The 13,838-nt window shown below is 43.9% G+C and overlaps 2 protein-coding genes across 3 annotated transcripts in view; one reads left to right on the plus strand and one right to left on the minus strand.

Moving 5' to 3' along the window:
- Positions 1-13,838, plus strand: part of KY (kyphoscoliosis peptidase) — a 40,549-nt gene that overhangs the window by 18,118 nt on the left and 8,593 nt on the right. The window contains exons 5-8 of the mRNA XM_084846944.1: positions 1,437-1,493; positions 5,631-5,713; positions 8,256-8,364; positions 10,467-10,584. Coding sequence (XP_084703070.1) covers positions 1,437-1,493; positions 5,631-5,713; positions 8,256-8,364; positions 10,467-10,584 — 367 coding nt within the window. The remainder of the gene's footprint in view (positions 1-1,436; positions 1,494-5,630; positions 5,714-8,255; positions 8,365-10,466; positions 10,585-13,838) is intronic.
- Positions 1,180-13,838, minus strand: part of CEP63 (centrosomal protein 63) — an 80,203-nt gene continuing 67,544 nt past the window's right edge. The window contains exon 15 of one of the 2 annotated variants that reach the window (XM_084846943.1): positions 1,180-1,581. In XM_084846943.1, the coding sequence (XP_084703069.1) occupies positions 1,531-1,581 (51 nt within the window). In that variant the 3' untranslated portion in view covers positions 1,180-1,530. The remainder of the gene's footprint in view (positions 1,582-13,838) is intronic. The other variant, XM_084846935.1, reaches the window with a different exon arrangement.

Raw genomic sequence — 13,838 nt, forward strand, 5'->3', positions numbered from 1 at the left:
CCCAAAACACAAGCGTGCAGCTAGGGAGTTTTAGACCCTGGACTTAATCGTCTCATGGGGGTCACTTTTAGACAGGCTGTTTATTTATACTACTTGTATACCACTTGATATAACAAAATCTCTAAGTGGTTTACATGCTATTATTTATTTATTTTTATTTATTAAATTTCTTAATTGCCCATCTGGCCGGTCACCCTGCCACTCTATTACTCTGTTACTAGAGTTGTGAAGCACACAACTAACATTTCTCTTCTCCCCGCCGCCCAACCACCATTCCATGCTTTACAGCTGCTTCTACAGTCCTTTTATGTTACAATGTTTGCCAACCCTGATTTAAAAAAAAAATATGCTGAGCAAATGCAGATTTGCATTTTAAGCTCACTTAAATGACAGCACCACTACAACTACAATAATAAAATGGAGTTTGCTTCTGCTACCTTGATGCCCTATCAGTTGCCACTCTCTGGGTCGTCATTCCCTGCCCCCCCGCCATCCTGGGCTGCAGGGCCTTGAACTCTGTCCCCAAGGCCCAGCCCTAAATACACACTGCCAAAACAGATTATTGGGGCTTTGCCACCCCCTCACACCTGGCCATGTGCTTTGCGGTGCACAGAAAGACAGGGCTGGCCTTCCTATGAAACAGGGTGAGGCACCCGCATCAGGCAGCAAAGCAGAAGGAGCAGCAAATTGCGCCTCTCTCTCTCCCTGCCCCCACCCCCGGGAGGGCCCGCCACCACCACTGCTCCCCAACTGCCTTTCGTAGGTGCTCTGGAGAGCCATGCAAGCCACTCTCCCGCCCTGGCATTTGCCGCAGTGAGAGAGTAGCTGGGGGGGCTCTCTAGAGCAACAGCCTGCCCTCTGTTTGCCTTGTTGCATGGAGAGCCGCACAGCCAGAAGAAGCAGCTGTTAAGGATCCCACGGGGGGTCCCGCAACCATTTTTTCTAGCTGCGTGGCTCTTCACACACCAAGGCAAACAGAGGTGGCAGCAAAGGTGGGGGGGGGCATGATGTTGTGGTGGCAGAACATGTTCTCTTCTGCCTTAGGCAGCAAGAGAGCTTGTGCCAGGGCTACAGAGAGAGCCCTAATTCACCAAATGTATGGTGTGAACAAAAGGATAGTATGGGGTGGGGAAAAAGTAGTGCCCTTTTACAGGACAGGAATGAATGTACACCGCTCACCTCATGGTCATGTCTGACAACACGGCTGGCCTCCCATTTCAGGAATATAGAGATTGATTACAGCTATAGTCAACAGCAAATCATTCCATCAAAGACCTGTCAAGAAGACCATCGAAGACTGATGCAAAATGGGCCAGATCATGCATTAATGTGATTGTCCAATCTTCATGCTGGGCAAAGCTAAGCAAACAGTTACAGAGCCATTCATTTTCTCTCTGTCTGTCCACCTATCTCACTTTTCCCCCACAATTTCGTAGGTTTTCAAGAGAATGGAAAACGCAGACCCCGTCCACCTGGCTTGAAAGACCAGCACGGTAACTACAAAGCTGTGCTATACCATCTGTCCCAGTCCTACAGTGCAGTCTTCACAGAGGGAACACAGTATTCAGAACCAGAAGCATCCTGTTAAGAAAAGGAAAGAAAAAAAGCACTTATGTATCACATGGCAGAATATGACAAACTTACATTTAAGTATATTATGTCATAACAGCTAGCTGTGCTGGGAGTTTTTACCTACAGGTGGTGACATATACGCGTTTAAAATGATTATGATGACGATGGTGATGGTGATGAATGGTGCATTAGTTCTTGTGAATTCTGGAATTGTGGGGATCCTGTTCAGTCATAGTCAAAGATGATCATAACCCAAGAAACCATGGGCTGTATCCAACATAGCCCCTTCCATTCACAGATGCCTCTTTGATCCAGTGGAAGCTTCCATGAACAAAAGGGGAAGGGAGGTGGTTTTGATTTTCACAAATTCCGCCTCCCAAATCTGCTCCAGAAAGCTGGGGAACTTTCCAAAACAGCAAGGGAGGTGGCATAGGAGGCTACAGGAGAAATGGGGAATGCGCAGAAATCCCCTGCCTTCCCTTTTCATTGATGAAAACCTCTGCTGAACCAAAGAACCTTCTGCGAATGAAAGAACAGCATTGGATACAACCCTATATATCAGGGGTGCAGAACCTCAGGCCTGGAAGCTAAATCCAGCCCTCTTGGGGTCCCAAATTTTGCCTTCTGGGATTCCCCTGATGGCCACACACCCTTCTCCTGACCACACGCCTGATCAGTTGGTGGTTTCCTAGCTAGTGTGCCATTTTTCCTCATTCTAAAAGGCGGAAATGCCTCTCCTAAGGATTAGTTACTGGGAGCAAGTTCCTAAAGCTAAAATATTCTGGTACTTTGGCCTCCACCCCTTTTGCCTTCAGCCCTGCAATGCAGCCCCCCAAAGCTTCTATGAAATGGAATCCAGCCCTCAGACCAAAAGCAATTCAGCACTCCTGCTGTGTATCAGCACTGGGCATATTGCTTACAAGCATGCTGGCTGCACAGAGCAGAGCTGACAATATTGAATATTTGAATTACAATTTGCTGGACATATTTTGACCATTTATGCTGCTTCTTCAGCAACATAAATATGTTGAGTATTCTCACTCTTCCAAATATATATATATATATATATATATATATATACACACACACACACACACACACATACTAGAGATGTTTTTTCCTGTAATTAATCCATCTACTTCGATAGTTCAGGAAACAAAATATGACTCTGCAGGCAAGAATCTTCCTGTTTATTGAAGTGTCTGAATAAATATCAGTTTAGCTGCAAATAAGTGCTCCAAGAATTACCAACTAGTCTTCATTGAGTTAGGAGGCCTGGTCTCCTTGAGATTTTAATTTTACCCTGATATATACTTATATAGTCTCCATTTCCAAGTGTGAAAAATGAATGCAAGGACAATATGTGTGTGGAAATAGATGTCTTCCCACTGATCACCCTACCCTATTGGGTTGTGCACACAGAACAAACTGAGTTCTTGGCAGATAAATTTGCCCATGAGTTGTGTGCTCCTTTCCATGTGTGCCCTGCTAAACAGTTTTGTAGAGTCGGCAGCTCTGAACACCTGTTTGGAGGGGGTCGGAGGAACAGAATCCTGAATTCCCCTTGCACCTCCCCACTCCTGAAGGGTAGATGATCAGTGACCTTAGGCAACAGCATTTACTGTCTGTTTAGTGGGGAAGCCTTCATGAGCAGTGGCCTCCATGCAGCCAACTGCTGCCTACCAGGACATCTGTATCAGGGCAGTGCCTTGTCTAATGCCTCACAAAGCAAGGAGTATTGTATGATTTTATTCTTTTATTTTGGTATTCAGGAGAATTATGAATTCCAGGGGGGCAAATTTGTATTTTGAAAATGCTATCATTGCCATGGCATGTCAGCAGCATGCGTTCCATTTTGGCTGATGGGGAAATCTTGCTCTTCAGTTATATCAGTCTTGTATTTAACTACCTGCCTGGCAGCCATGGGTGACCAGGAATTCCATGCAGGCGAGTGAGCGGGCTAGTGGAGGAGATAGATTGCTCCATGCCTCCTCTGCCAGTCTGTTTGCTTTCCAGCCTAGCTCCAGAAGAAAGAATGCCTCTTCCTCCACAACCAGCATGGAAGTGCAGTAGACTGGAAGAGGGCAGAGGAGGTAGATCGCTCCATCCCTCTTCCACCAGTCCACTTGAGAGAAGGCAATTTGTGCTACTTGCCTAAGAGGCTAATAGCCTGCATTTCCATGCTAGCCATGAAGTAGGGGCTTCTCCTCCTCTGCAACCAGCATGGAAACACAGCCTACCAGCTTATTAGCAGGCTAGTAAAATATTTTGCAGACTAGTAGCTTTTGTTGGTTTATTTGCAAAGCCAGATTACACCATCATGCCCTTTTCCCTGTCCTTGACCGTCACTTTTCCTGGTCACGGGTACAGCCATTTATAAGTGACTAAGGGTATCAAATACAACAACCGTGGTGGAAATGTGATCTACCGCTGTCCACTCCTTAATTAGCTGGTAGGGAGATGTTCATTATGATAATCTGTCTGATAATCAGATATAATCCGGCACCTGTCTTCAAGAGGAAGATTCCTTTGTAAGTGGGCAAGAGTTTCAGCAGAGTATGCCACTTTTAAGACAGATCTCCAATTAAGCATTTGAAATCAGGACTGTCAGGACTTGCCAGTGTCAGACATGTTTAAATATGATGACCATGCTCAAGTGAATGCAGCCTACCTGCAGCCTGGTACACGATTCAAGCCGCTAATGGTAACAGTATATGACTGTAAGTTATTGTGAATTCTGCAGCTGTAGGGAGCCTTTTCAGTTATAGCCTGACAAAAGACTAAAACTGATCACCAATTTGAAGAAACTGCCTGGCTCCCAAATGGCAAAAAGTAATTTTCTAAGCTATATGGAGCAGGAACCTTTTAAGTGCGTAAATCTGCTTTAGTTCTCTTTAGGTCACTGTAATAGCTCTCTTCAGCGAAAGGCCAGATAAACAAACAAGCCTTTTAAAGAGATAGATGCCATGTGTTTGAGTGCTAGTTTGAGACAGACAGATGGCTACCCAGCACATTAGGTGACAGCCCCCCACCCCTTGTCTATGGTTGCTCCTTCACTAATCACAATCTGGAAATGAGTTTTCTGAACCAAACCTGAGGAATTCTGATACATGGGCTTCTGGCACTTGGGTTTTCTTCAGCTGTGCCTGCCCTTTCCCTGTAAGCTCAGACTCAGACACAGAAGAGAGTGGGAGAAGGAATTGTGTGCTACCTGGCTTTAAAATTAGGAATGGTATGACAGTTAGACAACTCCAGGAATTGTTCCTGGCTTCATGAAGACACCACTTGCAAGACAGATCATTGAGCTCAGATGTGCATCAGTTGATTTATAGCTGACTGACAACATGGCACCCATGGTGTGCATGAGTTGGGCATCTATGAGCAGCGAATATAATAGTGATCTCCAGATTTGAGTCTCTGCAGATCTATAGGAATATATGAACATAAGAAGAGCCCTGGTAGATCAGACCAAATGTTAGGGCAGGGGTGGGCAGACTTCAGGCTTGTGGGATCTACTTCGTTTTTTTACAAGAGTCCTGAGATCCACCAAACGGAGCCTGGTGCAAAAGGCATACATTTAGAATTAAAGAATTCTGAGCTCAGGAATTTGTTTTGAATACCAGACCCGACCTGAGTTCCCAAACCTTCCACATAAAAATCCACTCCTGGTTATTCCAAGCTTTATTCATTTCAGCAGTATAATTGAGGGCAGGGAGGAGTCATTTAGTGGCTGCTATTGTTAAACAATTGGGAATGAGGCATCCTGGCTGGTCTACTGCAAATCAGACAGAGATGTACCAGTAGATGCAAATCTGCCTTCTGCTCACCCCTGAGTTGTATGTGTGTGGGGGGGCGGGGAGATGCAAAAGAGGACAAGACTCCTGTACCTTTAATAGTTGAATAGAAGCAGAAATGCAAGCTATACCTGCTGAAATTCCCTCTTCTATACAACTATTAAAGTTGTAGAAGCCCTGTCCTCTTTTGCATCTGACCATCCTAACCTTTGGTCTGATGCATTTGGCCACCCTAATTATTCCTGATTGCATGTTTGTTTCCAGTTTACCCATGGGACAAGTCTTGCTTGAAATCCATGCCTTTTGACCTGAAGCAATTTGAGAAACTGGATGCATATGCAACAAAGGTAAAAAATATATATAACGAAGGTCATTACATCATGAGCTCAAATTGAGCTTCCACCAGCTCTAGAACTCCTGCACCAGATATGTATTATTGTCTATCCCACTGCATGGTGTCAATTTAAATATATATATTAAAGCAACCTACTCTGAAGAAAGATTGTTGGAATTGGCCTTTGGCATAAATTTATGTGTTGGGGATCCTGGAAATTGGGTTGTTGATGGAGTGATCCATACAAAACAGACTCTGCAGTCACCAGACATTTGACAAGTTCTAAAATATAATTTGCTAAGTCTTATGGCAGCAGTGTCCATTGCTCATTGACTCCTTCAGACAACCTGTTCCACTTGAACAGCATTCACAACAGAAGTCATCCATCTTTACATTGAGCTTAATCTGTGTGCTCCCATGTTGCATCTCAGATTTTATATCGAATATATCCCTTAACAATTATCTTAACAGGGCCATTCCCTCTTATAGGAGAAGAGCAATCCAAAATCTTCATAATTCTAAATGTGATGTGACAGCCAAGTGGAAACAGGATTTCCAGAGAGATACAGGCTGCAGGGAAAGGTTAGCTTAGAGTGCAATCCTATGGGGGTTGACTTGGAAGTAAGTCACACAGTGTTTAATGGATCTTACTTCCTTGTAAGTGTGTTTGGGATTGCAACCTTAATTAAACAAGTGCCACCCCCTCCCCAAGAAATTTTACTAGTCTTATTGAAACTCTATGTAGGGATATAAGAAGCTGCCTTATAGCAGATGTCCATCTAGCACAGGATTGCCTGCTCTGACTGGTAGCATCTCTCAGCCTGCCCTGATCCTTTTAATGGGAGATGCGGTGATTGAATCTGGCAACTTCTGTCTGCAGTGAGCAATGTAGTGAGCAGTGAGCAACAGGAATGGCTTCCCATTCCTGTTTCCCCTAGAAATTCCTATCTGATGACAATCTAAGGGAGCAATCCTGTGGCTGCTAGTCAACGGCTAGATGGCCATAGGATATCTTGCTTTCCAGGAACCAACCTTGGAGCCCGTGCTCCGAGGTCGGTTCCTGGAGAACTGGCCTCCCTCCTTCCGCACTGCCGCACAGACAGCGCAGAGAAGCCCCATGCTCCACGCTCACAAGAGGAGCGCGGAGCGGCCCAAACAGGGCATTCCAAGGGGCGTTCTGGGGCAGGGAGGGTGGAAATGCCTGTTCGACACATCTATGGCAGCCTCCTCCCCTGCTCTGCCCTTCCACGGCTAGACAGCTGAAAGCGGCTGTCTAGCTGAAAATGCAGGGCAGGAGGAGCACAGAGGGAACGATCCCTTCTGTGCTTCTCCTGCCCTGCATTGGATAGGCGGTCACCTCCGAATTCAGAGGCAACTGCCTATCTGCATAGGATTGCACCCTAAGGAGCTGCTGAATCCTCTTGAGAAACCTCATAAGCCTTACCAAAATGTCCCCCGCACCCTCAAAGTTGAACTTCAGGAGAAACTCCAGAACCTGCTTCCTTTTTATGCCAGATTTCACGGGCAACTCTGATCTGAAAACAACTTGCTAAATATTTCTTACAAAAGCAGGAGTCCAGGATGAGATGGGCTTCCCAATCTTCAGAACAAATAATTCATTGGCTGGCAGAGGAAATGGTACTGTCATAAAATCTCATCTTTGGCCTGAGGGTTGAGCATGTCTGGCTGCCAACAATCATACCATGTGAAAGGAAACAGTTTAAATAGAATCTAGTTATGACTAGTTAGTGCCTGAACGTATCCAAAGGGCACAGGCAGAACAGGAGAGAGTAATCCTACCCGACAGTATCTTTGAAGCTTGTAAAAGACTTGCTTCCTAAAGGAGAGGTAGCTGCCAAGAGCAGCACGACACAGCCGAGGAAAGCCCTGCTCCAACCAACCTGGTGACTAATAAATTAGGCTCCTAAACAAAGTATGTTGGCTCCTAACGCTATCCAGCAGTTTGGCCAAAAAAGGTCTATTTTTCACAGAAAATCCATTCACTGACAGAGTCTTCCCTAACCTGGTGCCCTCCAGATGTTTTGGACTTTTAACTCCAGCCAGCCCCAGCCAGCATGGCCGATGGTCAGGAATTATTGGAGTTGTCATCCAAAACATCTGGAGGGGCCAGGTTGGGGAAGACTTGTGTAAGCAAATGCATTTTTGTGAAAAATAGCAAGAACTTTGTTGGCCAACCCAGTGGTTCTGCTAGGTAACAGAAACCAAGATGTATGTCTGGACCAGTGGAGGCTGGTGGATCCGATGTCAGTGGGGAAGTGGATTTCAGTCAGAACCAGTCAAAACTCTCAAGGAGCTCTCCAAGGTGTTTGACTCATTTTGGTGACAGGGATCAGCACCTTGGAGAGCTCCTTTAAAGTTCTGACTGGTTCTGACTAGAACCCAGAGGGGATTCACAGACCCACTAACATCACAGCCACCAGCCTCCACTGGTATGGACTCCTCTGAATTTAGAAGGAAGGCAAGGAAGTTAACCTGCTGGCTGCATAGTATTGTCTAATTTGAAACCAGCCATCTTTTTGCTCCTTATGATACAGGTAACTGCCAAGAGCAGCATAGAGGAGCTGGTGAAAACCTTGCTCCGTGTAGCACGTACTGACCTGGAAAAAGTTAGGGCCATTTGGACGTGGATATGCCACCATATAGGTAAGCAGAGAACTCTTGCACTCTGTGGAACCTGTGGGGAATGCTGAACGGTGGTTCTAAAATTTTACTGAACACGTGGTGTGGGTATTATAGGGAGGGAGCATGTGAAGGAAAGGTGCCTGCAAGCCTGGAAAATCTGCATTCTGAGAAACTGTAAAATATTTTTAACCAGCAAAGAAAGAAAAAAAGAAATGTTCTCCACTCAGTCATCTACATGTTCATTTGCCATTCCAAGAATTGTCCATTCCCAGGAACCGCGTACGTAAAATATTGTCTTCCTTTGAGCCATCGTGAATCTCATATCCCAACCCAAATTTGGCCGTGAAGACAGCACCCTTCAGCAACAGCTGACATCATACTAAAGAGTCCGGCCAGGTTATTGAATTTGTATTGGTATCTATACGTTTTCCCCTGCAGAGAGAAAAACAGTTGGGGTAGCAATTTAGGTGGAAACTGGCCAAAGGGGAAAGGGTTAGACAGTTCCTGTCTCCTCACTCCTCTGTGCAAACTCTCAGCCTCCTATAATTGCTTTTGGTTATTAAAAAAAGTAACTGGAAAGGTACATTCAACAGCATGCATATCTATTTTGGGCCTCAGCATGGGTATAGACTGAAATCCTGCATCTTGTCATCAGCTAGACACCTGAAACTCAGCAGCAAGGGTATACCTGGATAGTTTATTATCACTGGTGTCAATTCCTGCAGTTTTAGAGACTTTGTAAGAGCTGGGCGGGCAGGGGGATCACACCATTTATGGTGGTCATGAGAATCCTAGACTTCATATCAGAAATAAAGAGCAAATTTCTAGCCTTCACAATTGCAGAGAAGGGCTTGAAGGAATACTTTCAAATCTGTATCCTTATGTTTTTGGAGATGCAAAAAGTTGGTCTTGAGGCATAGTCTGAAGGCACATGAGATGTTGCTGAAGCTAAGCAGGTCTAGGTCTAGTCAGTGCTTAGAAAGGGAACCCCATGTGGCTGCCTTGAGTTCCACAATGGAAGAAAGGTGAGATATAAATGTAATAAAGAATAAATAAATAAAAAACTTACTTGGTGCTCCAGCCACCAATAATATTTTAGCATTTTGGTGCACCACCTCTTAACCCAGCACCAGCACCATATTTATTTCACAATTCCCTCAAATAATGCTAGATCTTGCTATGTCCGTTCTAGAAAATTCCACTGAGCTCTGGAAAATCCTACATTGCCCTAGAGGACAACTGTTGAAGTCTGACAGCACAGAGAATCCAAGTTTGCAAATTTAAGGGGAGATTTGTAAAGATAATATCTACACTTAAGACCCTGACAGAAAAGAGTAGGAAAGTTTAGCAGGCAGAAATTACTGGGGACTTTAGAAATCTGTTCCCAAAGTAAATCTTGACATATGATTAGGGATAGGAGAGAAATTTGTCCAGTTTGTTTCTTAATACAAACCTATCTAGTTCACACTTACTGAACCAATTAGCAAACCGAAATGCAGTTTCTTTCAGTATTCACACTTCCCTGAATTTTGTGATGCAGTTCTCTGATCAAAACATGCATAGAAATATGTGTGTGTGTGTGTGTGTGTGTGTGTATGTGTGTGTGTGTGTGTGTGTGTGTGTGTGTATATATATATATATATATATATATATATATATATATATTAGGGGGAATAGGGAGAAGTGTGCACAGAAATGCATATGTTTGTGAAAACAATGTACAAAAATGCATTATATTAAGAAAAATTGCATAGAAAAATGCCTGCATTAGGGGATATATGCAAAAAATGCATACAAAATTTTGTGTGGACTTTTTTTCAAAAAATTATTCCGCAAACCAGTGCAGAAAAGAGGACAGAATGAATTTAAGATTTAATAAACAACTGAGAGAAACTGAAGCTGAAAGTTAATCCATCCTTAAATATGATAAGGTTCAAAAGGCAGACAATTATAGAGGAAGCATGTCGTTTGAACACTTTGTTGTTACTCAGCCCAGGTCGGCATGCCCTGTACTGACTGGATCCTGGTAGTTGGAGATACCCCAGGGTACAGCAAATTTTGTGACTTCCCATAGCTTGTTTTGCTTTACATGTGTGGTTGAACTTTCACCTTTCTTTTCCCAGAATATGATATCGTGGGCTTCTTTAACAAAGACCAGCAGTCGTTCAAGCCCAAGGATGTCCTTCAGAGTGGAAAGAGCATTTGCGAAGGATATGCCGGACTTTTTGAACAAATGTGCAGGTACATTAAGAGCAGAATGATCAAACCTACAGAAAGATTCAATTGCCATGTCACCCGAGTACTAATTCTGTCTCCGTTTACACCAAGTAGGATTTTGAACATCATTTTGAAGCTGTACTGTTGAATTGCAGCAAGTCCTAGAAAGGTCAATTTTGCTCCACCACCCCCAACACAATTTACTTTGCGCCATCTGCTGAGGCTCACATCGCATTAACATAATGGCAGATGAGTACATGGGGATAATTTAGTTAGAAGCTGTGTTTTTCCTGGAGTATCTGAAGGTTAAAAGGACAGCAGCCCAGAAGACTATAGTCAGTCCTACACAGCCCATCCCAAGCAAAAAATGGGGAGCGCCTCAAGTGAGAGCACTCTCACTCATAAATTACAGGCATATGATTTGGCTGTGCAAGCCCTGTTATTAGAATCAAAGAATAGTAGGGTTGGAAGGGGCCTATAAGACCGTCGAGTCCAACCCCCTGCTCAGTGCAGGAATCCAAGTCAGAGCATCCCTGACAGATGGCTGTCCAGCCTCGTCTTGAATGCCTCCAGTATGGGAGAGCCCATGACCTCCCTAGGGAATGGGTTCCATCGTCGTATTGCTGTAATAGTCAGGAAGCTTTTCCTGATGTTCAGCCAGAAGAACTTCTATCCGACCGCTCATGAAATAAAGGCAGTCAACATCCAACTAACTCCTCCAAAAGTAGAACTTTCCTGTGAACTTGGTTTTATGAATTAGGGCTTGTATAGAAAAAAAGGCCATTTCCCATTGGATCAAGGCAGTACTGAGTTCTGCCTTCACATAGTTATCCAGTCTAAATTATTTTTAATGAAATGAACACCCCAACTTCCTTTGTTATTTTTTCCCATGGCAAACAGTGACAAATGGCCAGTTGAAACTGAACTCCAAAATTGTACTATGTCTCCCAACCAAAAGCATGAAGGCATGAGGTGAAGCTAATGTACTCTTGGCTAGGTTTTTGCATGCCCTGCAAGCATTGAGACTTTTGTGAATTGAGACACATTCTGGATCAGAAGCCTCGAGGGTGATCACATGTAGTGGTTGTAAAATAAGAGCACATTAGCTTGGCAAGAGCAAGCTAACCATAATAATGGTCTACAATTGCTATTCTAATGATCTGGGAGATAATTTTGATGTAGCAAAAAGGTCTTCTCCCAGCCTTTCATAACTGTCTCACTATGCATCAAAGCTAGGGTCGGGAAGAAAGTAGGTTAGGATCTACTGCCATAGGGTGATTTGCTATAGATTGGCAAGGCTTTCTGACTCCCAGTTATTTAACAGCACTAACAGAACAACTTTTCTCACCTAAATTAGGCTGCTGAAATTAAGAAATATGGGGTAATCCCATGTGCATGGTTGTGTAAAAGGGCTCCAAGTTGAGTTCAGTTCTTCAGGTGCTGAAAACAAATTCCTAGGCTCAGCATGTGCTCACAGGCACCCTATTCTTTAATTCTAAGCGTATGCCCCTTTGCACTTGGTTCTGGCTGGGGGATCTTGCCATTCCAGTAAAAAATAAAGTAGATCCAGCAAGCCTGAAGTCTGCTCACCCCTGATCTGAGCAATGGTGACATTTTCCTCCAAGCCATTCATCTCCATGACGGTGGATGGAGAGCATCACATTTCTGATCTAAGTGGTTTTAGGGAAATGGATTTTCAGTGCCAGGCCCTGAGATTGGCTCGTTATCCCTAAGACTGTTGCACCCTCTAACATGATCCAGAGTTCAAATCTCAGATACGTTTTTGCCTCAGCACTTGAGTAGAGTCCAAGAGCACTGACGTGATGGTGGTGTGCCTGCTCCGACAGCTGCTTTACTTGGCAGGCCTGGCAAGGAGCTGATTACAGTTGGGAGATGAAGGATGTTCAGGGAGGATAATAAATTCTCTGAAAGAATTGAACAGTACAAATCCCCCCTTGCCCCTCTCAATTGTTAACACAAAAATAGTCTCAGAAACAAATGGATTTGACAAGACAGCATCAATCTCTATTGTTGACATAAATAGTATTATCAACCCCGCCCCATCTCATTAAATACATTTGTTAAAATGATGCTGAACTGCCAGTTTGGCATATTGAGGCAAAACCTGCCCCAAATTCCAGAGCCTTGCTGACTTGGGCAGCTGTCTGGGTTGGCAACCCCACAATTTGCAACAACAGCATTAATTGACTAAGGGCGGCTCTAACTGGGCGAACAAAACACCAGCTTGGCAGGGGAAAATGGCAACAAGCAGAAACATTTAGATTTCAGCAGTTTAATAATAATAAAAAAAAATCAGTGTTGACCCAACGAGACATTTTGGGAAAGAACCAGCCAGCCAATTGAGTGGCCATTTTCTTCTTTCATTGATTATATTGATTTGCCTCATCTCCAGCCATACCCTTTATCACAGACAATTATCTCATTTCTCCACATGCTTTGCTGAAGTAAGTCTCTTCCCTCATGCCCCTTCCCCAAGCCCTTCCTGTTTTTGTTCTTTTTCTTTCAACTCCCTTTATTCACACTGAAGTGACCAAATCAGTCTACAGCGTTGAAGGGAAGGTCATGCCATTCACAGAGTACCATTGTAATTTGTAACGTTTTCCAGCCTATTTTCTATTCCCTTTTGAAACACAGGCTAACATCTTATTTGCTTTTAATCATCTCCATGCACTGAGCAGATGCTTTCGCTGAACTGTCTGCAATGATTGTATCAGCGTCGGCAATCAATTCCAATTGTTTCATTCAATCCATGTTGCCACAACTTTAATTTCATCTACCATCGCACTGTTCAAGCTACTGACTCTGTTAAGTGCCGAGGGAGCTCTTCCCATTCCTCTGCTAGCCACTTGCTTCTTATTGATGAGTTGTTAACAGTAAAGAGAAGAACCTGGTTAGATCATCTGTACACCATATAGTATTGTCCATTATTATTATTACTGATGGATTTATATTGTCTTTTCTTAAACCAGAATACGTAAGGCTGTTTACAAAGTTATCGATATAAATACCAAAAAAGAGAGAATTGTCACCTAAAAACAACACATTTTCAAAATAACAAACACAGCAATATAAAACAGTGAGATCTGCGATAAAATGTTACACTGTGGCATGCTTCTGTTCAGTGTGCCAGCCATACCCCTTTCCAGGGCAGTCCATTCCATCCCATCTCCCTGGCTTTCCATTTTTCCCCTCCAACAGTCAGCTGGCATTCTGTGGCCACTGAGCATGCTCAGTCCTCAGTGGGCTGTTTTAGGGTC

Source organism: Heloderma suspectum, chromosome 3 (assembly GCF_057233095.1).
Source record: "Heloderma suspectum isolate Gila_16-S chromosome 3, 16-S_ref, whole genome shotgun sequence".
Classification (NCBI taxonomy): Eukaryota; Metazoa; Chordata; class Lepidosauria; order Squamata; family Helodermatidae; genus Heloderma; species Heloderma suspectum.